Source organism: Berghia stephanieae, chromosome 1 (assembly GCF_034508935.2).
Source record: "Berghia stephanieae isolate SIO BIC M18660-M18661 chromosome 1, UCSD_Bste_1.3, whole genome shotgun sequence".
In the NCBI taxonomy this organism is placed as follows: Eukaryota; Metazoa; Mollusca; class Gastropoda; order Nudibranchia; family Aeolidiidae; genus Berghia; species Berghia stephanieae.
In genome coordinates, this window is record NC_088360.1 from 69,626,573 (window position 1) to 69,649,944 (window position 23,372).

Sequence of the window (23,372 nt, forward strand, 5' to 3'; positions counted from 1 at the left end):
CCTCGCAGAAAGGCCCAAGCCAAGGTATAAGCAAAGTCAAGTTACTTTAGTCCAAGATAAAGAGAAAGGGACAATAGGCTTGAGATAGAAGACTATCAGTGGCATTCAACCACTGCCTACATATAGTAAAATGGCAAAGTTGTAGGCCGATATAAAACCCACAGATCCAAAAGGTAACATAAGGAATAAGGGAATTGAGGAAAGGAAAATAGGGTAACATAGAAAATTGTATTCAGATAGATTGTTCAGTGCCTGCAACTTCTGTTTCAGGCCCTTAACCCCACACCCATTCCTGGGTGACTAGTCACACATTGATTACACTGTAAAGCTCTTCATGAATTGTTATCAATCTGAATTCTTTGCCCTTCTAGAAATGCCTCAACTTGATTTACTAACTTACTTAGTAGACTCTTGGCGAAGCATAGGGCCTCAACAGCACTAGACTCTTAGCGAAGCATAGGGCCTCAACAGCACTAGACTCTTAGCGAAGCATAGTGCCTCAACAGCACTCTACTTCTGTCCTTGGCACAGACCTTTGCCTCACCCCAGGAAAGATTGGAGACGCACAAATCTTGATGAAGGCTTCTTATCCAAGTCTGTTTCGGATGACCCTGTTTCCTCTTGCTTTGCGGGTTCCATCCGAGAGTCTGCTTGGTTATGTTACAGAACTCCTGCAGGGTATGGTCAATCCATCGCCCTTTCTGCACATGACCTGGATATCCATTTGATCTTGGTTTGTTCTTGTCAAAAGTCAGCGTTTGGCATTTTGTCAAGCCATTTCAACTTGAGGTCAAGGTTGTTCGCCAAGTCTCTGACCCATAGAGCAGGACTGCTTTAAGATTAAAATTAGTGTTAAAAATTTTAAGCTTGGTGTTTGTGGATATGCAGGAAGCTTTCCATACGTGTCTCAATATTGCAAAGGCCTGGCGCGCTTTTTTATTCTAGCAATGATGTCTTCATCGTTCCACCTGACTCATTTTTCTGCCAAGGTATGTAAATTCTCCGACTTCTATTATTGTATCATCTCTGTGTACAATTATAGAAGAAATGCCTCAACCACGCAGAATATATTGAGATGTCATTACCTAATTTTGACAGTTTATTTCCTTTTTTCAGCCTTCTAATTTTCACAACCAAGCCATTCATAGGTGATACATCCAAGCCATTCATAGGTGATACATCACCCATACTTTTCAAATTAGAAAATGCGCCATTTACTAAATTCTTAAGTTTTTGATGTCCCTACCATGAGGCAATTTGTTAAGTGCCCATGTTAACTAAATGCTGTTTTTGTTTTTGCTTCCCCATTGGCAGGAACTTAGGCTAAAAAAACTTTATCAGCAAAGACCCCAGGCAGGACCTGAGCAAGACATTCCAAATCAAGGATTGAAGTTGAAGAGACAACTGATATAATGGCATAGAAAAGAACCAAGGATTAAGGATGAAGAAGTTCCCCCACCCCGAGTCGATTTTCCTTCATAATTTGAAGTGGAATAATTTTAAATTTGATCCTTCATCTATATAACACAAAAAGAATGGATTTCAGGAAAAAGAGCACAAGATAAAAACATGGTTTATTCATTTTCCAGATACCAAAACATAAAAATCACAACTCAAATGCTTATAAAAACAAGCATTTGCACATTTTCACAAAAACTAAAACACATCAATGGCTTCACTCATCATAAACATTAATCATGTAACTAAGATCACACTTTTTCAGCCTCTCATTTAAAAAAAAAAAAGCTATTGTCAGCCTTTTCTCAACTATTTTGAAATTCCATAAAGATAGCCAAAACCCTGAAAACAGTCATCCCTCAAATGACTACATGCATTTTCCTTCAAACCTATTCTCAGCCAAGTAGATTGAAGCTGAAAAAATATGGTAGCTGGAAAGAAATTGGTAGCGAGCTAATATTTGATTACACATTCGATGTTGATGATTGGACCAAAAATCCATCGAGATCCCTTTGTGGGGTAAAGTTATTTATTGGTGAATATATACTCCCTCGTAGACTTTGTAATAATCAGTTTTTAGACATTTTTTATATAAATTATCAACCTAAAAAACAACTATTAAGCATGTGGATGTACATTTGGTATGCGCAAGGCGTTAAAACTAAATTTGTCATACAATCAAAAGTGCAGTTAATCAAAATCATATAATCTAAATGAAACTAAGGCTTGTAAAATCTAAACGACACATCAATTTCAGCGTCATCCTTTCCTTCAGCATCAGGCTTTTCAATAAACCAGCCACGACGATAATTGTTGAACAGACGCTGACGTCTAAGAGGCCTAAGTTCTAGCATATCTCTATCATGCCAATACTTGAGGAGTCCAACCATCGCTGCAGTTATGGTTCCAGCCCATACTCCCATCATTGGTGATTTATCTGAAATCAAAGGGAAAAATGAAGTGTATACTAATCACAAGAAAACATCAAAAACAAACGACGTGTATTTAATTCTGCTATGAGACCAATCTGGATTTTGTAATCAAAGACCTGTTTAAAAAGGACAATATTCCATACATTCAAGCATATCTGAGTCATCACCTGATCATGTCATTGAATGGAGTGAATCAAACATTGAAAATATTATTTGAAGTCTAAATCATGAAAATTTAGTTGTTGGTGTGGTTTATTAACTGAGATTATAACTGTAAAAAAATCGTAATTCTGTTCCATTTTGACTTATTAATTAAATTTTCAATATCTGGTTCACAAGAACAATAAACCAAATACTTTAGGTATGACAGAAAGGCCCTTACAACAGGTTTCTTTCTGGACAGGTTCATCAAATTAGCATAGGTCTAAAAATATTTAACCCATTAGAAAGGGTGACAGCTCTCTTTGCTTTTAAATAGCAAAGCAAGTGACTCATGCACAAAATTTCCTTCTAAACAGTAACAAAAATTAAGACAAAATTGAAAAATCCTTTGGTACTAATAGCTCAGTGATAGAGCACTACACAAGCAAAGGGACCAGGGGTGCAGTTAGGATTTTTATCTAACCCCCCTCTCAGCTTACCCAACAATGATTGAGTAGCTGGGTCTGTTAGATCTGACAAACTGGGATAAACTCTAGATCAAAGGCTTTGTGGTTGTGATTTATTTTTAAATTCCTTCTCCAAAACTATGTTGCAAGAACTACAAAAAGAAAATAAATTTAAAAAGTAAAATTTAACATGTTTTAGGAGTCAATTTGATGATGTTTCAGTCCGATAGGATTTTATCTGGGGTCTTTTTGTTTTCTTTTTTTTTTTTTTTTTGGGGGGGGGGGGGGGGGGGGGGGTGGGGGTTGCTGTTTTTATTTTTAGGAATTCGTATGAAATTCTACTCATTTTGATATTGCCACTGTTTAAGAATCCCTGTGAAGTATTATAACACATAGTTAGCATTAGCACTCCAAACCCAAATTTAGAAAAAAAAAAAGCAATCTTCAAGCACTCTCTGCATATATTTTTGTGTTATGATTAAAATGATAAAAAGATCAGCTAAATTGGAGAATACATTAAATAGATACGATTCCTCAAAATTGGTGAAAAATGGGCTGAAATGTGGTTATGCAATAATAGTGAAAATTGATATACAGTAGAATTACTTTAAACCGAAATTTTGGGGACCTTCTAAACCATTTCGGTTTAAAGACATTTGGTTTAAAGCAAGTTCCCGTTTTGCGATGTTTTTCAAGGGTAGTAACTATTTAAGAAATTTGCTCATTTAATCGTATCATGGGTTTCCCTTTAAAAGTAGTTGTTGAATAAATGCCGTCTTCGTAACCATTTTAAAAATTATATTTTTTAATTTTATTATTTTTAAAATTTTTTTTGGTGTGTTTTAAAAATATTTTTGGGGGTTTTCGTTTTCAATTCAAAATTGTTGAAAGAGTTGAGTTCGGGATGCCGTGTTTTTTACATATCTCCGTCTTGATCAACTTTTTTTTCATCGACATCACATAGTATTTTGATTTTAAACTCCAACGTGTAAGCACAGTGCTTTCTTTTAGTAAAATGTAAAACTAAAATAAGATCGAAAGTTCTTGTGCGATAATTGATAATGAATGATGCGCAGCTACTCAGAGGTGAAGTGAAATGGAAATGAAAAGGAGTGTCAATGCTAAGCTGTCTACAACACACCTCTCTTTTGTTTGAAAAGCCATTAGGTTCAAAGGCCTAATTATATAGAACCCCCCCCCCCCCTCTCACACACACATTCAATCAAAGTGGAAATGAAATGGCATGTCAATGGTAAGTTGTCTACACACCCCCCCCTCCCCCCTTAGTGTCGGGTTGAAAATCCAGTCAGTTCCAAAGCATCAACACATGAGCGAGAACATCTCGCTTGCGTGATTCTACACCCCAACTCCCCCTTTTTCCTCATTTTTCGCCTGCCAGTCACCCATTGTCTTCCTTTTCCAGTCTGCGATCGTGGTGCTGGCCAAACCCAAGTGCAGTGATTGAAGTATTTGTCTACCCCCCACCCCTCACCCTCATCTTATACTTACGCTCTTTGTTTTAATATCGCCGGGCATTATTATATGGGGCCACCTTCCCGAATTTTTGAAGAAAAATAGAGAGAGAAAAAGGGAAGGTGCTCTCAAGTTGTTTCGGTTTAAAGAAAGTCCTTCTTAGAAGTATTTCGGTTCATCGTAAGAATTAGTACAAAGATAATGAAGAAACTAGTACAATTTATTAAATTCTTAGCGGTTTAAGGTATTTTTCAGTTTAGCTTCTTTCGGTTTAAAGTAGCTGGGTCTGTAAGATCTGGCAGAAAGTATTTTGCAATAGACTAGCATCCCAACCAAAGGGTAGCAAGCAATTGCTATTGTCTGTTTCACGCTATAGAAACCGGGATAAACTCCGGCCCCATGAGCCTTATGACTCTGAAGGACTCATTTTTTTTTCTTTTTCAATGGTAGAGAAGTGAAAATTGGTAGATAGCTGCACAAAGTTGTAGAATAATTAACGACCTCTGAAATAACAAATTATAAAAATACATCAAAACAAAAATGATAGCTGAGAGCAAAACATTAAAAATTGTGAGATTGTGACCACAGTTGGGCACGTCAGCTCACAAAATGACTTGAGTGGAAACATAAGAAAGTGAAATCGTAGAAAACCCAGTTTCTTTTGAAAGCACAAAGCTTGGAAGCAATTGTTTCCTACTTTTTTAATATCTTGCTGTTATTTAAGGAAGAAAGGTCAAATTTTTTAATGGTACACTCTGATTTTTTATTCCAAGGTGTAATTCAGCCATTATTTCGATAAAAATTCGTTTTTTAGGTGCTTTCATTGTCATATGTTGAAGTGGCTGATACCATTTGAAAGAGTCGCTAAAGCAAGATCATTATAGTCGGTCATCGACAAGTTATCAGATTTTAAAGACGACAACCCTCGAGGTCAATAAATTTTCGTCACGCATTTTCACTTCCAATCCCCTTTCTTCACACAAGGTCTCATCAATCAAAATACATACATGAAATCACATTCAAAATAAAAACTAAAAATCATTCTTTGGTTTGATAATAGTTTCACAAAGGGACCATTGGAAAGTAATTACCAATGGGCGCTAGACTGGCAACTTTGTATTCGTTATATCCAAGCTGTATCATAAGTTATCAACACACATGCTCACACGGTCTATGTTGTTTTGATTTGAATTTCTCTCAATCGGCATAATGGTTCTGAAAAGACTATTAATTTGTGCATTTATCAATAAATGGCAACAAAATTATCCTCAATCCGTCAGAAATTTATCTTTGAAGGTGCTGAATGTCCACTGCATGAAATTGAAAGCAACAACAACAAAAAAAAAAAGAGAAAAAAGATTGTCACAATGGTAATTTTTAAACTTGTCATAGAGCAGGTAGTCCTGTACCGTAGTAAAGGATTAGCAGTGACAATGTGTAAGACAAAAACCCGATCCTGGCAGGGTTTGAACCCAACTGATTTGCCTCATTCAGTAGAAACCCATAGCCTAATCCAATCACCCATGATAACCAGTAAGTATGTCCAAGGAAATCCAGTCTTAAAACTTCCTACCTAGAAGTGAAATTTCCTACCAGGCATTTTATCAATAAATTATTGCCATCCCCAGTGTTCTATACACTTAAAAAGACATTCATACTTAAAATAAGTCTAACCTAAACAAAGTAAAAGCAGAGGTCAAAATGACTGGTCACAAAAAAGAAGAAGCATACTCAGATAATAGATCACTACCCATCCATGTGACTATAGTCTATAAATTTGTGAGATTCAACGCAAAATGTGTCTCGCATCAACTTTTGACACCACTCAGAGGAATTTCAAAAGTTTAAAGACTAATAACATCATATAAATTCTTATCTACTTAGAGAATATTATCATGTGATCATACAATGTCAAAAGCCACAATCTACCCCCATTTTCACTTTTAAAAATACTCATATGATTTGTTGGTAAGCATCGCGTAGTAATGGTTATACTGCTAGTGATAGAGATGATGGTGTTGTGGTAGTTGTAGTACTCATAATAGGTAGGATGCTGTGGTAGTGGTTGTAGTAGTGATGATAGGGATGATGATGTGGCTGTTGTAGAAGTGATAGAGATAATGATCTGGTCTTGTTGTAGTAGTGGTGGTGGTACGGATGATGATGTGGCAGTGACCGTAGGTATGATGATGTGGTGGTTGCAGTAATAGTGGTGGTTGTAACAATAACGGAAGTGATAGTTGTAGTAGTGGTTGTGGTGGTTATAGAGAGTGATGATGTGGTGGTGGTTGAGGAGTGGTGGTGGTGGTATAGGTGATGATGTAGTCGTAGTTGTAGCAATGGTGATGGTAGGTATGATGATGTGGTAGTGGTTCTAGTAGTTGTGGTGGTAGGGATGATGATGTGGTAGTTGTTATAGTGAAGGTATTAGGGATGTGGGTGTGGTAGTAGTGGTGAAGGGGATGATAAGTGGCGGGGGTTGCAGTAGTAGTGGTGGTGATAGGGATGATGATGTGGTAGTTTTGTATATATATAAATATATATATAATATATATATATATATATATATAATATATATATATATATATATACTTTTAAAATTTAATTTATCACTCTCCTCTATTTTAAATATAACTTTGAAACGCATCCTTCCACTCCCGTTCTCCCACTTTCATTCTCTCTCTATCTTTGTGTCCGTCTCTCTCTCTCTATCTATCACTCTTATCTCTCTCACTCTCTCTCTATCTATCACTCTCTCTCTCTCTCTCTTTTTATTTATTATTTTTTTTCAATATCTTAACAGCGGAGGTAGGGGACCACTAATAACACTATTGCTGTCTAGTATTCTTCAATTGTGTTTACTTGATAAAGGCCAAGGGCCGAAACATCGTTTGTTTTGTGTTGTTCATTCATGAGTCAGATTTACTCCCTTTATCTTTATCTCCATAGTGTTTGTAGCTGTAGTGGTGGTAAGGATGATGATGTGGTGGTGGTTGTAGTGGTGGTGGTGTTTGGGATGATGATGTGGTGATAGTGATAGAGATGATAAGGTAGTGTTTGTAGCAGTAATGGTGGTAAGGATTATGATGGTGGTGGTGGCAGGGATGATGATGTGGTGACGGTTGTAGAAGAAGTAGTACAATAATAATCAATTTGAACACAGCAGCCGTCCTCCTTGCATTTTTAATATCGCATTTTAAGCAAAAATTTCCTCATTTTTCTCATTTTTAAGGAAATTCCACCCTCAGTCTCATTAATTCCATCATTTCCGACCAAGTATGAAATTTCCAACTTTCCAACTTCCCTGGACATTCTGTATGTAAGTATCAATAATTTGAATGGTTTGGCGTGAGGGCAGTGACTTTTTTCTCCTTTAATTGTTAAAATTTTTGGTACTCAAACTTAGAGATGTGTGTATAGTTTTTTATATGGCGATAAACCTAATACTAATCCATGCATTGCGAAATGATAAAGGTCTACTGTCTCTATATCCAATATTACAGGAGCGGTTCTAAGTGAGCAGGATGAAAACTTCCTTTTAAAAAAAAAACAAGATACACACACACATACAAAGCCTTCAATCTTGCATACCCTGAAATAGTAAAAATTTGTTGGCCTATTATATTATCAGCCTAATTTTTATCGATTTTGCTAGACATTTTCAATTGGTGGCTTGTAAAAAATTTTAATCGATATTCAAGAAATTTTGAAGTAATATGACCAGCAAAGAATATTAGAGTAACTAAATGGAATACTATAGCATTGACAAATAGGCATTAGGAGGATATTCATAAGTACTGATGAACAAGCACTAAGGTAAATCATCAGTACTGACCATTAGGCGATAGAACCCATTGGTCATTACAGACCTAACTTTTATTACGTACAGACAAAGCGAATATATCGACAATGGTTATATTGACATCACGCTTATATCGACATGACATCAAAGTCCTGTTTATTTTCGCTATATAACATTAGTAAATATTGATCGCCTATATCGACAACAATACAATTTTACCGCAAGACGGTTATATTGACATGCGAACCATCAATACCGGTAATAATGTGTCTAAAAAACTAAAAATTAATTTAAAAGGTCAAGATATCCTGCAATGAAATAAAACACAACAGTCAATGAAAATGCAAAAAGATCCCGATGTGATTTAAAATAACAGTCAAAGAAAAACCAAGATTATTGTCCAATAACATCCTATGAATCTTGATTGATCAGAATCGTGATATCAACGGTCAAGCCTGGTCATGGGCCATCCATCATATCTCGGTACTGATACCAGTATAGGGAATGAGATGAGCGGAAGAGTAGCGTCCCTTGATTGGATGTCACCTTACAGAGAGAACATCAAAATGGTTTTGCGCATGCGTCTCTCTCGTCCTCGCTTTCAGTGAAGTGTCTCATGCCGCACAACCAACATGACGTTCTCTCTCTAATAACTTTTCCACTCGTGACTTCCAATCAAGGGACACTACTCTTCCGCTAATCTCATTCCCTATTGGGAATTCCTGATATCAATATTCTTGGCTTTCAACAAATAGCCTAATGAGACATGATCCCCACATCACCCACTACGTGCAAGACGTCTATCTGTCTTCGCAAGCTTCCCGGCCAATCCAGGTCTGGAACTAAGACTGAGAGTCCGAAAATGAGATAGACCTTTACTCCCCCCCCCCCCCCCCCCCCCCCCCAAATTAAAAAAGTAAAATAAAAATACAACAAAAAATTACATTTTTTTTAAAATTGAAAATTTCTCAATTACTCTAAAATGTGGAGTCAGATGAGGATAGTGCACCATTGGGACCAGTTTCCGGCCATGCCACTATAACAGCTATCATGACCCTCCACTGTTTTTAACAGCAACCTCATGAGGGCGCTTCCTTATTTGTTTTGTTTTGTTGTTTTTTAGGGTTTTACTGCACTTACAACACATTAAGGTCATATCAGTGTCAGTAGAAAGGAAGAAAATGGGATAGTAATAAGTTCTTGAATTAAATGTAAAGCACCCAAGAAAAGGTAAGACAAAGGGGAATTGGTTGAAATTGGAAACAGATGTAGATTCCAAGAGCACACTATCAAAGTACTTAGTTTGAGATCGCCTTAAAGTCTCATAGAGACAAAAGCACAGTTCCCCACTAAGAGGAATACACTCAAATGTTTACAAATCATAAATAATATGTAAACAAAACATAATACAGTGCATAACAGAGATATGATATACAAGGAAAAAAATATCATCTCCCAAAACTAATTATACATTTGAATGTTCCCTCTCAGCCAGGGTATCAAGGCAGGGCTAGGATAAAACTAAGTAATCTCATTCTAAGACAAAGACAGAAAGCAAGTTGGAAAACAGATATAGGGGGATAGAAGACACAGTAAGTAGCTCCCTGCCCACCATGGGAGGTCAGGAATCCCACCCAGGCTTTTTTATTTGAGGTCCTTGCTAGTGCTAAGGAAAGGGTCCATAAAATTATTCTTGACCTTTAGAGACGGACCAAAATATTAGACTATTAAAGTCATATTATGAAGTGAATCGTCATAAATTTCAAAATCAGCCCTTTAAAGTACACCAAACCATCAAAATTGACTTCCCTTGTTATTTTCTGGCATTCTTCTCAATTCTTTCCCTCACATTTTTTGGAATGACTGATATATCGACATCACGCTTATATCAACATTTTACCGTGGTCTGACGATGTCAATATATCCGTTCTCGACTGTAAATTGTGTTCCTTTGAGAGATTTCCAGTTAAAGTTGGTAATATTAATGGGTTTGGAGTAACCACCAGGTGAGTATATCAATTTTTTTTTAAAATATCACTTACACCAAGATCCAAACATTGTGCCAGCTGCATATCCTGCAATCATATGATTGATTGGGCTCTCCTTTTGTCTCAGCTGAGTGATGAGGCTCAAAGTTACGCCATATGAAGCTCCTGCAATGACTGTTAAAGAAGTGGTTTATATTTTTATTAAAATAAGTTAAGCTAAAAAGAACAATAAAATTGTTATAACATAAATTAAGAAACATAACAATGAATAATCACTAGCTTAAAAATCGCTTCTTGAATTACATAATCTGGTTGTTAGGCAAATATACTGGATGGGATGAGAGAAACAATGGCTTTACTCTAAAAAGTGTGGTATGATGCACAATTGAAGCAGAAAGAAAATTACAAGGGATTTTAATCACAAATGAGTGCTACTACAATTGTCTTTTATAATGACCAGGGATCTCAATCCAAAACTTTGAATGCCACTGAAAATTTTTGCATCCAAATACAAAAATTAATTGGAAAAAAAAAAATGTGCAAATTTAGGCAACAAATATTATTACCATATCACCATCATAATCATAATGATTATTAACATTGTTAGATATCATTATCATCATCATCATCATTACCATAAAATTTATAAAGAAAAAGAAAGTCCTTTTGAGCCATAAGGCTCATAGTGCCGGAGTTTATCCCAGTTTCTTTTGCGTGAAACAGACAATAGCAATTGCTTGCTACCCTTTGGATAGGACACTAGTCTATCGCAAAATACTTTCCACCATCTAACAGACCTAGCTACCCATTCACTGCTGGGTAGACAGGGGGACAGAAAAAAATCTCAACTGAACCCAGGATCAATCTCGTTCTCTTGCATGTGAAGCAAGTGCTCTAACAACTGAGCTAATGAGACCCCGAATTTATAAAAAACCTAATTAAAAATAGAATTTACTTCATTTCTCTTCATCCCACAATGATTGGGAGACTTCTTGCCCCTGCAGTATGCACTTAAGTACCCTCACCACGACACAGAGGTGATCCAATTAAGGGATTCCTTGTGACGTACGTTACTAAGAAATTATTTATCTTCTGAGGCACCAATTATTTTGGCTTTTATCTAGGTTTCACTTATCAGTAATCGGATTAATCTTAACTTCATCTTATCGAAATATTGCTTCCATAATAATAATAATAATAATAATAATAATAATAATAATAATAATAATAAAAATAATAATAATAAAAATAATAATAATAACAAAAATAATAATATAATCTTTATTGTCCAAAATAATGGCAATTTGTCATTTGGTTTACAATGTTTGAAATTAAAAATACACTACACAGATATATTGTCAAAAATACATAATTAATAAAATAATAATATATAAACAACAAAATGAGAAATGATATTTTTTTAAAATATAAGCATCAAAGATGATGTTTTATAACAGTTTAGAAAACCCATAATTAGTCTCCCTTACTCACATGCAAACCTACACCCATACACACACACAGGCATGAGCATAAAAGCTTGGAAAGTTGTAGAGGTATAACATTGATAACATTGATAGTAATGGTCTTCTATACTGTGTTCCGAAAGTTCTGTCCAATATTGATGTTTTAAATTTTCACTTACGCTTTTTTACACGTTTTCTATCATTCCAATGAACTTCTCACGCAATTTTCTGCCAGTGAGCTGTCTTGAAGAATGAAAACAACGCACCTAGTCATGCCATGTGGTAAAATCGATAAAATCGTATTTTTCTTAAACAAAGATTAGGGGCTGATATGGATATATTATCAGGCACATCTATTCCTGTGATGACTATTTTTAATTTTTTAGGGATTTAGCAGAGTAACTTTTTTTTTTTTTTTGCATCAAACCATAAATTTCCGATTTTTCTTCAAAATAGGTATGATGTTTCATTTTCAGGTGTCAAAAGTCCAAATATTGTTGTGACACCTGCAAATTCTACAATGACACAATTTTTGGTGCCATACAAAATTTGTTCTCTTTTCTCCAACACTTTGATTTAAAAACCCGAATCTGTAGATAAAAACTTATAATTTGACCTAATTATCTTTGATTGTGTAAACAGAAAATCAAAGTAACTCTTTTCATTTAGCAAAAGTGTGAAAAAGAGAACTTTCCAATTTTTGGGATAGCAAATGAAAATTGCTTTTGGTTTATATTGTCAAACCGATTTCAGTTTCTAGAAAACAACTATGCTTAAATTTTATCTTATCCTGAAAACATTTTCTTTCTTGGCATTCCGAGATCTTATTACAGTTACAGAAAGGACATGCCAACTATAGCTCTGCTGTGAATCTGGTTTTAAAGTAATTTATGTTTTCATCGTTTTTTGTTGTTAGCTGAAGAAGGGTTTTGAGCCTGAAACAATCCATGTTTTATTCTTTTTTGAAGTTGTTATATTAATTTTTGTTTATCACTCCTTTCTGTGAGAAGTAATTCTTACCCCAAGGAGTTCCATGTTTGTAGGACTTTGCTGCTATGGCAACCACATTTAGTTGATTATTATGTCGAACATTTGCATAAGTGGAAGCGAGGAGACCTGAAAAAAAATTACATGAAAAGAGAGATTACAAGAATAAAATAGAGTGAAATGCCCTTAGAGACATGCAGTTAACAAGGCCAACTTGAATTTTTGTCTAACTTTGCCTAACTGCACTTCACAAAAGTCTAAGAATACTGGGTGTCCAGAGAAACCAAGCACAAATAAAGCCAACCTCACACTCAAAAATCTCAACTTTATTGTTTACCATCATGTAGATTATCCTTAATGAATGTCCAGTCTCTCAATGTCATTCATGCAAATAGATGTCTTTTTAGTTGCCACGACCCACAGCTAACTTTTAAATTAAATGGTGCCAGATGTGGCAGAAATAATGATAATGTTATTGTGGTGCAAGTATTGGTGATGACTGATGGTAGTAGTGGAAGTGATGCTGTTGTGGTTGCAGAGATTATGAGATAATATGTGGGGGTAATGATTATGAGATAATATGTGGGGGTAATGATGATGTTTAATTAAGTGTAGGAAATGATATTGTGGTGGTGGTGATTAAACTAATAACAGTTAAGATGTATGGTGGTGGTGATAATTTTGCAAATGTAATGGCGGTAGTGGTAATAGTAATGAATGATTATAAAAGAGATGTTTGGTGGCAGTGATGATGTGGTGGTATTGGATGTGATGACATTGCTGTATTTATCGTAGTTAATAATCTGAGGTAATTATGTTATTGATGGTCCTGTGGTAGCAGCAGTAGCAGTTATGATGATGTAGAGGTGGCAAACACTCTGATGATGCTGTGGATGTGGAAGTAGTAATAATGAAGTTTTGCTAGTAGTGGAAGTGTTAATGCAGAGGTGGCATTAGTAGTACAGTGATGTAGAAAACGGTAAGGGCTGCCTGAAGCCGGTGATCGTAAAATACTAACGAAAGAGTGAAAATGGAAAGGCTTCGTATGGGAACAAAACAGACAATGGACGTTTCGGGTACAAACCCTTCGTCAGCACAACAATACACAAATAAACGTGGAAAACAAATAAAATATAATGGAAAATAACTTGTGTCGTCTGTACTCAATGGTGGTTGCAGTATGAATGAAATGTTAGCGTGGCGTGGGTAGAGGATAGTGTGCCCCAGGGGGGTGATCTAATTGATAAGCAGAGGTCAGCGTCAGGGAACAGAACTTTCCAGACTATAATGGAAGGTAAAAGACATATTGGTAGTAGTAGTAGTAGTAGTAGAAGTAGTAGTAGTAGTAGTAGTAGTAGTAGTAGTAGTAGTAGTAGTAGTAGTAGTAGTAGTAGTTAGTAGTAGTAGAACACTGTAGTGGAACAGTAGGGGGCGGTGGAGGGGGCGAGGTGAAAGAGTCACGGCGGAGGTGGGGGGGGGGGGGGGGGGTTTTGTTGGATGAGCGAAGGTCGAATCTTCGGAAGGAACGATGCGATAGTAGAGTGGAATACACCGATAAATAGATAGATGGATAGACAGATAGATAGGTAGATAGACAGAAAGATAGGTAGATAGACAGAAAAGAGGGGGAGAGAGAGAGAGAGAGAGAGAGAGAGAGAGAGAGAGAGAGAGAGAGAGAGAGAGAGAGAGAGAGAGAGAGAGAGAGAGAGACAGAGAGAGAAAAAAAAAAAAAAAAAAAAAGGGGGGGGGTGGGAGGGGGGGGGGTTTGGGGCGGACCGGGAGAGAGGGGGAATTAGAGAGAGAGGGGGGGGGGGAGGGAGAAAGAGAGAGAGAGAGGGGGGACAAAGAAAGAAAGAAAGAGAGAAGGAGAGGGAGAGAGAGAGAGAGAGAGAGAGAGAGAGAGAGAGAGAGAGAGAGAGAGAGAGAGAGAGAGAGGGGGAGGGGAGGTGAGAGAGGGCGAGTAAACAGCCGAGTGATAGCTGGGTCTATATGTATATAAATGGATAAAAAAGTGGATGATTGGACACAATGAGAGATAGCTAGGAAGGTAGATGACTATGAATCGGTGGATAATCAGTAGATAGATAGGTAGCTAGCTAGCTAGCTAGATATAGATAGATAGATAGATATGATAGATAGATAGATAGATAGATAGATAGATAGATAGATAGATAGATAGATAGATAGATAGATAGATAGGTAGGTAGGTAGGTAGAGTTGTACTTTTAGTAGTATGAACAGTAGTAGTAGTGGTAGTAGTAGTAGTAGTGGTGGTAGTAGTAGTAGTAGTAGTAGTAGTAGTAGTAGTAGTAGTGTAGTAGTAGTAGTAGTAGTAGTAGTAGTAGTAGTAGTAGTAGTAGAGTAGTAGTAGCAGTAGTAGTAGTAGTAGTAGTAGTAGTAGTAGTAGTAGTAGTAGTAGTAGTAGTAGTAGAAGTAGTAGAGAGTAGTAGTAGTAGTAGTAGTAGAAGTAGTAGTAGTAGCAGCAGCAGTAGCTGTAGTGGCAGAAGTGAGAGCAGCAGTGGTGATGAATATGGGGGACGTTGACATCTAGTGGTGGTCAATCCTGGTGTTGAGTCCGCGTGGAGTCAGCGTTCCCAACAACTTGATCAGGTGAGTTTCCCTACGTCGACGGGCGGAAGTGTCCGAATGGCAAAAACTGAGCACACACACACGCACACACTGTACATCGCAGTGGTCTGGCAGATTGAAGTGTCTGGCCACTGCTGTGTCTGCACAGTTCGATATGTCACGCAAGTGCTGCACGAATCTGTCACCCAGCCTCTTTCCGGTCTCACCAACGTAAGCAATCCCACACAGGGAGCACGTAATCGCATAGACTAGATTACGGTCAGTGCAAGTAAACGGCCGCCTGATGTCCCAAATCTTGTCTGGAAAGCTGACTCTGTCATACTCCCACAGGTGCCCACAAGTCTTGCATCGGGGTCGCATACACGATCTGGCTTTAGGTCCATCCCTAGGTATGGGTTCCAGAGCCATTACCAGAGGCTTTACAAAGCCATTAGGTTATTCATACATTTATGTAATCAACACTACCATGCATGCTTAAATTATGTCAAAACCAGTAAATTAGATGCTCTCTTTCCAAACAGAATTACACATCTTGACGATAACCTCCCTTCTCATTCGGCAACACTCCATCGGTGGATTCACCCATTGAACCTTCCTCTGGCCCCACTGCTCTTAATGGCACCCATAACCAGCCTGTCACCATTGGTGGTTTGGGAGTCCCTCCAACAGCCGGGGACCAGTCTGGAAGCGATCAATTCACCCCACCCACCAGCGAACCCACCCACGTGATGGATAATGTTGGAGCTATCCCCCCCAGTAGGAACCACAACAACCACCGGCTGGTGGTTTCTGTCCCCCCGACCATCCAGTTGAGCAGTGCAGAGGAATCGGTCTTAAGGAAAGGTCTCAAGTTCATCCCACTGCGAAGAACGTCCGACCAGTCCCGCATTGAGTCGGATGTACGTCGCTTCATGCGTATTTTACGCTTGAAGTATCACTTCAAAGATGATGAACGTGACCATGACTATGACCGTGACCCTGAGGATCCGTTTGCCGCTTTCTCACGACGTAAAAGAAACTGGACTCCTAGTCCTGGCAAGTCCCCTACACTCGACCTGTTTATCCAGACTTGTCTTAGACAGATCGGGGCACTACGACCCACACATATCAAGAGGTCTAACCTCACCCGTCTTGAATGGGCTGCCGTACGATCACTTAGATCACGTCGTGATATAGTGATCAAAGCGGCTGATAAAGTAGGGGCCGTGGTTGTTTGGGACGCTGAGCTCTATAGAGCTGAGGGCCACAGGCAATTGAGTGACCAGATATTTTATGAGAAAGTGACTTCGGACCCAACACTTGCTAACAACACCAGAGTCCACCAGACAATCCAGTCTTTGGTATCGCAGGGAGAATTACCTAGTAGGGCAGAGGTCCTTAAACACGACCCCAGCGACCTAGGTAATCCATGTTTTTACATGCTCCCTAAGATACACAAGATCCGGGAATTGTCTGACACTCCACCTGGAAGGCCGATTGTGTCGGCTATCTCGTGCCCCACTGAGAAGGTATCGCAGTTCCTTGATGCGGTATTTCAACGTATAGTTCCCACCCTGCCATCGTATATCTAGGACACTAACCATGCTCTTGGTGTCATTGACGAAATTCAATTCCAGGATGAACGTCCACGGCTGATTTTCACCATGGATGTGAAGGCACTGTACACATCCATACAGCATCCTGACGGACTGCGTGCCATCAGGCATTTCGTCGACCGTCATCCATTACCAGGGATTTCCAGCAACAGCATTGTGAGGCTCACCGAACTTGTGCTCACACTCAACACTTTTGAGTTCAATGATGTATTTTTCCATCAGATCTCAGGTGTTGCGATGGGCACCAAGATGGGTCCCTCATATGCTAACCTCTTCATGGGCTACCTTGAGGAAACCTTCTTCCATCAGTATAGCGGACCTGCCCCCGAGCTGTTCAAAAGGTACATTGAAGACTGTTTCGGCATTACGTCATTGACCCACAGCCAGTTGAAAGGGTTCATCCTAGCGATGGACTCCTTCCACCCGTCCATAGAGTACACTTATGAGATTTCAACCTCTGAGGTGAACTTTTTGGACATCAAGGCTGTATTGACCAGCACGGGAGTACGGACCACTGTACACTACAAGGAAACGGACAGTCACAGCTACCTGCTCTATCGGTCATCCCATCCGGTGAAGTGCAAAGACTCCATCCCATTCAGTCAGATACTCCGCTTGCGGAGACTCTGTCTGGAAGATGATGAATTTGCGCTTCAACGTGATCGCATGCTCGATTTTTTTAGGGCACGGGAATATCCCGAAGGGTTTTGCTTAAGGCTGTCCGGAAAGCCAGCCTCGTGTCGAGAGAAGCAGCAATGAGGCCTCGTAATGCCAGGAAGCAGGAGACACAGCGTCCCATTTTAGTCCTCACGCATCACCCCCATGCAGATCAAGTGAGGAAAATCCTATTGCAGAACTATGGGATCCTCCAGGCGGGCGAAGACACCCACAGAGTTTTTTCAGAACCCCGTTGGTAGCATATCGACGGGATCGTAACCTGAGGGATCTCCTTGTCAGAAGCCGCCTGGAACCCATACCTAGGGATGGACCTAAAGCCAGATCGTGTATGCGACCCCGATGCAAGACTTGTGGGCACCTGTGGGAGTATGACAGAGTCAGCTTTCCAGACAAGATTTGGGACATCAGGCGGCCGTTTACTTGCACTGACCGTAATCTAGTCTATGCGATTACGTGCTCCCTGTGTGGGATTGCTTACGTTGGTGAGACCGGAAAGAGGCTGGGTGACAGATTCGTGCAGCACTTGCGTGACATATCGAACTGTGCAGACACAGCAGTGGCCAGACACTTCAATCTGCCAGACCACTGCGATGTACAGTGTGTGCGTGTGTGTGTGCTCAGTTTTTGCCATTCGGACACTTCCGCCCGTCGACGTAGGGAAACTCACCTCCCCCTCTCTACCGGTCCGCCTCAAACCAACCCCCCTCCCCCCCCCCCCCCCCCCCCCTTTTTTTTTTTTTTTTTTTTTTCTCTCTTCTCTCTGTCTCTCTCTCTCTCTCTCTCTCTCTCTCTCTCTCTCTCTCTCTCTCTCTCTCTCTCTCTCTCTCTCTCCCCTCTTTTCTGTCTATCTACCTATCTTTCTGTCTATCTACCTATCTATCTGTCTATCCATCTATCTATTTATCGGTGTATTCCACTCTACTATCGCATCGTTCCTTCGCGAAGATTCGACCTTCGCTCATCCAACAAACACCCCCCCCCCCCCCCCTCCGCCGTGACTCTTTCACCTCGCCCCCTCCACCGCCCCCTACTGTTCCACTACAGTGTTCTACTACTACTACTACTACTACTACTACTACTGCTACTACTACTACTACTACTACTACTACTACTACTACTACTACTACTACTACTACTACTACTACTACTACTACCAATATGTCTTTTACCTTCCATTATAGTCTGGAAAGTTCGGTTCCCTGACGCTGACCTTTGCTTATCAATTAGATCACCCCCTGGGGCACCCTATCCTCTACCCACGCCACGCTAACATTTCATTCATACTGCAACCACCATTGAGTACAGACGATACAAGTTATTTTTCATTATATTTTATTTGTTTTCCACGTTTATTTGTGTATTGTTGTGCTGACGAAGGGTTTGTACCCGAAACGTCTATTGTCTGTTTTGTTCCCATACGAAGCCTTTCCATTTTCACTCTTTCTGTAGTACAGTGATGATGATGTAGTGAGCATGAAAATGCTGTCGTGGTTGTAATGCTAGTAATGATGGTAAAGGTAACAATGATGAAATGTTTTGGTACAAGTGTCAATGATTCTGTGGCTGTACTGGCAGTACAAGTAGTATTAGTGTGGTGTTACGATGGTAGTGCTAATGCGCATGATGATAACATTGTGGTAGTAGAAGTAATGATAATTCTGTGGTAATTTGGTGGTACATGTGATAACGATGAGGTGGTATTTTTATTAATGATGATGAGATAGATAGTTGTTGTGGTGATCACGATGTGGTAAATTTCCATTGATGTTGATGCTGTGGTGGTGATAGAATGATGGTGGATGTGGTAGCAATAATGCAGTAGTGGTGTGGTATTGTAATTATGATAATGGTATTGTGGTAGTAGTGGTTGTAATAATAACAGAATGACTGAATGCAGAGGCCTCTTTGGAACCGGAGACAAAGTTCTAGAATGGTTTTCATGCTATCTACGAGACAGGTCACAGTGCGTTCTCATAAATGATTCCCTTTCACCACCAACAAAGCTGCAATTTGGCATTCCACAGGGTTCAGTGCTCTGCCCTTATATTTTCACAGTGCACACAAAGCCCTTAAACAACATCATTGCAACCTTCTAACTCAGTCATCATCTCTACGCCGATGATACCCAGTTATACACTCCCATTTCATTAAAAAACATTGAAGAAACAAAAAAACGACTCGCAGCATGTTTAGATAACATTAAAGCATGGATGACAAACAACAAGCTTAAATTCAATGAGGACAAAACTGAGCTGATTGTATTCAAAAAGACAAGAAAGGATATAGACTCATTGACCAACTGTCCTTCAACGAATCTGTGCTATTTAAAAATCCAATGTCGTTCGAAACCTTGGTTTCTATTTTGACACTCACCTAGACATGCGCGTACACATAACAAAGTGCTGTCAGGTGGTTCATAGCACTCTCCAAATGATATGCAGAATGCAAAATTTTATTGATGATGAAACATGCAAAACACTCATTCATGCCCTTGTTACCAGCTGCTTGGATTATAACTCTCTGCTGTACGGCCTACCAAAAACATCGCTGAACAGACTACAGTTTATGCTAAACAAAGCTGCTCGTAGAGTCACAAGGAGAAAGCCAGTCCAGTCCTGAAGTCACTACATTATTGGCTTCCAATAGAGAAAAGAATAATGATTTGCTTACAATTGCCTTCACCATACATCACCTGAATACTTTAAATGCCTTGTGAGGGAATATAGACCAACTCGATCTCTGCGATCCGCCAGTTCTTCACTAGTGGCACTAGTGGAGAAAAACATCCCAAGACAAAGTTTACTGAGAATGGTTTTGCATTTTCAGCTCCAATCATATGGAATTCTTTACCATCTAAAACCCGACAATATGAAAGTTTACCATTCAAAAACCAATCCTTTTCATTCTGCTTTTCGTGATTCTATGTGAAATTCGAACAAGATATGTGTGTGATTTTGTAGTCGAATGAATGAACTTGGTGTGATACCAAAAAACTATTGTAAAGCACTTCTGAGCACTATTTTTGGATACTGGTGCTATGTCAAATAATAATAATAATAATAATAATAATAATAATAATAATAATAATAATAATAATAATAATAATAATATCAGGAAGGGGTAGAGGCGGACAATTGATCCCATATTTTCACTATGATCGACAGGTGCCAAAAGTATGACACCTGGAATCTTCCGAATTATGGGATCATCCAACTCCAATGTAAAGAAAAAAAAATATAATGCTTTTATTTCAAATTCCATGCTTTACCTCTCTAAATGCTAATTTATAGCAATATTATGCATTTCTATTGTGATGGCAATGTACATTTCATATCTCATCATTTTCTTAGAGACTCATCAAATTTAACACGTTTTCAATTTAATTCATAAAAATTTGTTTCACATTTTATTGATATATTTTATTTGGGTTTTTTTTATCATTCGTTTCATTATAATTGGATAGTTTCACTTGACTGACATGTATGTAATTGTTATTTAATCCAATAAATGGCTTTCAGCTTATGACATTTCTTCAAGGCTTCAAGGGACCGGGAAACTGCATTCATTATAATATAATTTATATGGGTCCATAATGTACATTTCATATCCCATCGTTTTCTTTGAGATTCATCAAGTTTAAAACCAATTTTCGTTGCTATTGCATTGTTGTTTAGTTTAGGTCTGTTTGTTTGTTTTTTGTTTTTTGTTGTTTTTTTTTGTTTTGTTTTGTTTTTTTGTTTTTGTTATTTTGTTGGGTTTTTTTGACCAAAAAAAGTGGCTGCTGTTGCCATCATAAAACAAAACATCTGTACTCGGCAGGGACCACTTTTTTGCGAAAGTGAAAGCACCGACCGGCCAGTTCCCTACTATGCCAAAGTAGAGATACGTTGCCAATCAATCGAAAGCAAACAAAAAAAGTAAAAGTTCTCAAACCTGCAACAGATCCATACACAAGTCCACTTGTGGTTTTCAAATTTATATCAGAATCCGAACCCTTGAATGGGAAAAAGTGATAGAATATAGTGTGTTCCTCAAATTCAGGTCGGTATTTCCGATAAAACTCTCTTGTTGTATCAGTGTTATAACGTCCTTTTGAGATGTCCACATCGTACGGCATCTTGAGCCAATTTCAGTCGTTTACTTTGTGAGGATCATGAAACATTCATTAGAAGGACTTTTACTTGTTGAAATGAGTAGGTCGAAGAAGTCAAATCGTAACGCAATATCGATATAATTCATATCGATTTACAGCAGTTTTTTCCCAGTAATGTTTTTATCAAAAAAGAGCTCCATAACCATCGTTTCTATGTTATATGTTTGTGTTGAGAATATTGGCTATTAAGCTTAACTGCTGGTCAAAATTATTCGCGATGGTGGTGTACGAACGAATCGGCGGTCTCAAGAAGTGGGTGAGAGAGGGATCTAGTAATGACTTTGAGTTTGAAACGAATATTTTTAGTGTTCGTGGATAGCTCACACGGTAGAGCCACGCTCTCACCTGCCAGGCGGAGTTGTCGTACCAATAAGGTCGCAGGTTCAAACCCCACCACCGCCGCGAAAAATTTTTATTCTCTATTGTCTTCTGGCACTTTTCTATTCACTTCATATCTTGTTGTTACCAACATAAGTGCCTGCTCCACTCACTTTTCTGAATTAAAAATTCACCCCATACACCGGAGCATACTCAATGTCTCAATCGTTTCTATGTTATATGTTTGTGTTGAGAATATTGGCTATTAAGCTTAACTGCTGGTCAAAATTATTCGCGATGGTGGTGTACGAACGAATCGGCGGTCTCAAGAAGTGGGTGAGAGAGGGATCTAGTAATGAGAGTTTGAAACGAATATTTTTAGTGTTCGTGGATAGCTCACACGGTAGAGCCACGCTCTCACCTGCCAGGCGGAGTTGTCGTACCAATAAGGTCGCAGGTTCAAACCCCACCACCGCCGCGAAAAATTTTTATTCTCTATTGTCTTCTGGCACTTTTCTATTCACTTCATATCTTGTTGCTCCATAACCACATAGCCTTAGCCAAATAAATGGCACAACCACTCATGGCAATCAATAGTATTATACAAAAATACGTTTGCGTTTGTTTCTTGTTGTAAAATGCCTTGGCTTTCTTATGCTCTGCCCAATATCCCTTAACTCTTTATAGTTTTAGGAAGACAATTATTTCATTGTAACATGTGAAAGAATTGTCCTGCAATTTCACTACAACAAATCAAAGTGACCATGCGTATCGACCCTGGGATCCTATGAGCGTCAGTGTGGATTGAACCTGGGACTATTGAAGATGGACATCACTGGGGAGTAAACACAGGACCATGGGCTGTATGTATTGACAGTGTCGGTGTGGAAATACTTATACCAAACCCCAAGAAATGTCCAAAATTCTCAGAAATTGTTTACCAACTTATGGGAAAAGGAAGAAATACCAGAGGATTGACAGAAAGGCATTATTCATAAAATAGCCAAGAAAGGAGACCTTGGAAACTGTGCTAACTAGCGCGGAATCACATACCTGTACGTTACAAACAAAAATTTTAATAGAATCCTTCCGAAAAGAATCCCACCTCACATTGAAAACATTCTTAGAAAAGAGCAAGCCGGATTCAGAAAAGGGAAATCATGTAGTGACCACTTATTTACCCTGAGATAAATCCTGGACCAACGCATTGAATGGAACGCCAATTTTTGTCGATTTCGAAAAAGCTTTTGACAGCCTTTACAGAGTCCCTTTTGAAAATACTCCGCCATTATGGTATACTGACGTAGATGGTCAATTTAATAAAAGCA

The 23,372-nt window shown here is 38.6% G+C and overlaps 1 protein-coding gene across 1 annotated transcript; it reads right to left on the reverse strand.

Moving 5' to 3' along the window:
• Window positions 1–1,557: 1,557 nt before the first annotated feature.
• Window positions 1,558–21,808, reverse strand: LOC144980548 (uncharacterized). Its single transcript, XM_078928216.1, has 4 exons — window positions 21,507–21,808; window positions 12,745–12,840; window positions 10,316–10,435; window positions 1,558–2,395 (listed from the first exon to the last, which is right to left on the reverse strand). Exons 1-4 carry the CDS (start codon window positions 21,688–21,690, stop codon window positions 2,178–2,180), a joined length of 618 nt encoding a protein of 205 aa, XP_078784342.1. The 5' UTR covers window positions 21,691–21,808; the 3' UTR covers window positions 1,558–2,177.
• Window positions 21,809–23,372: the final 1,564 nt, after the last annotated feature.

Coding starts and splice junctions, on each gene's coding strand:
- LOC144980548 (XM_078928216.1), bottom strand. CDS start 21,690: ATGCCGTACGATGTGGACATCTCAAAAGGACGTTATAACACTGATACA. Junction 12,841..21,506: donor TGTGTATGGATCTGTTGCAG/GTTTGAGAACTT, acceptor ATTTTTTTTCAG/GTCTCCTCGCTTCCACTTAT. Junction 10,436..12,744: donor CAAACATGGAACTCCTTGGG/GTAAGAATTACT, acceptor CTTCTTTAACAG/TCATTGCAGGAGCTTCATAT.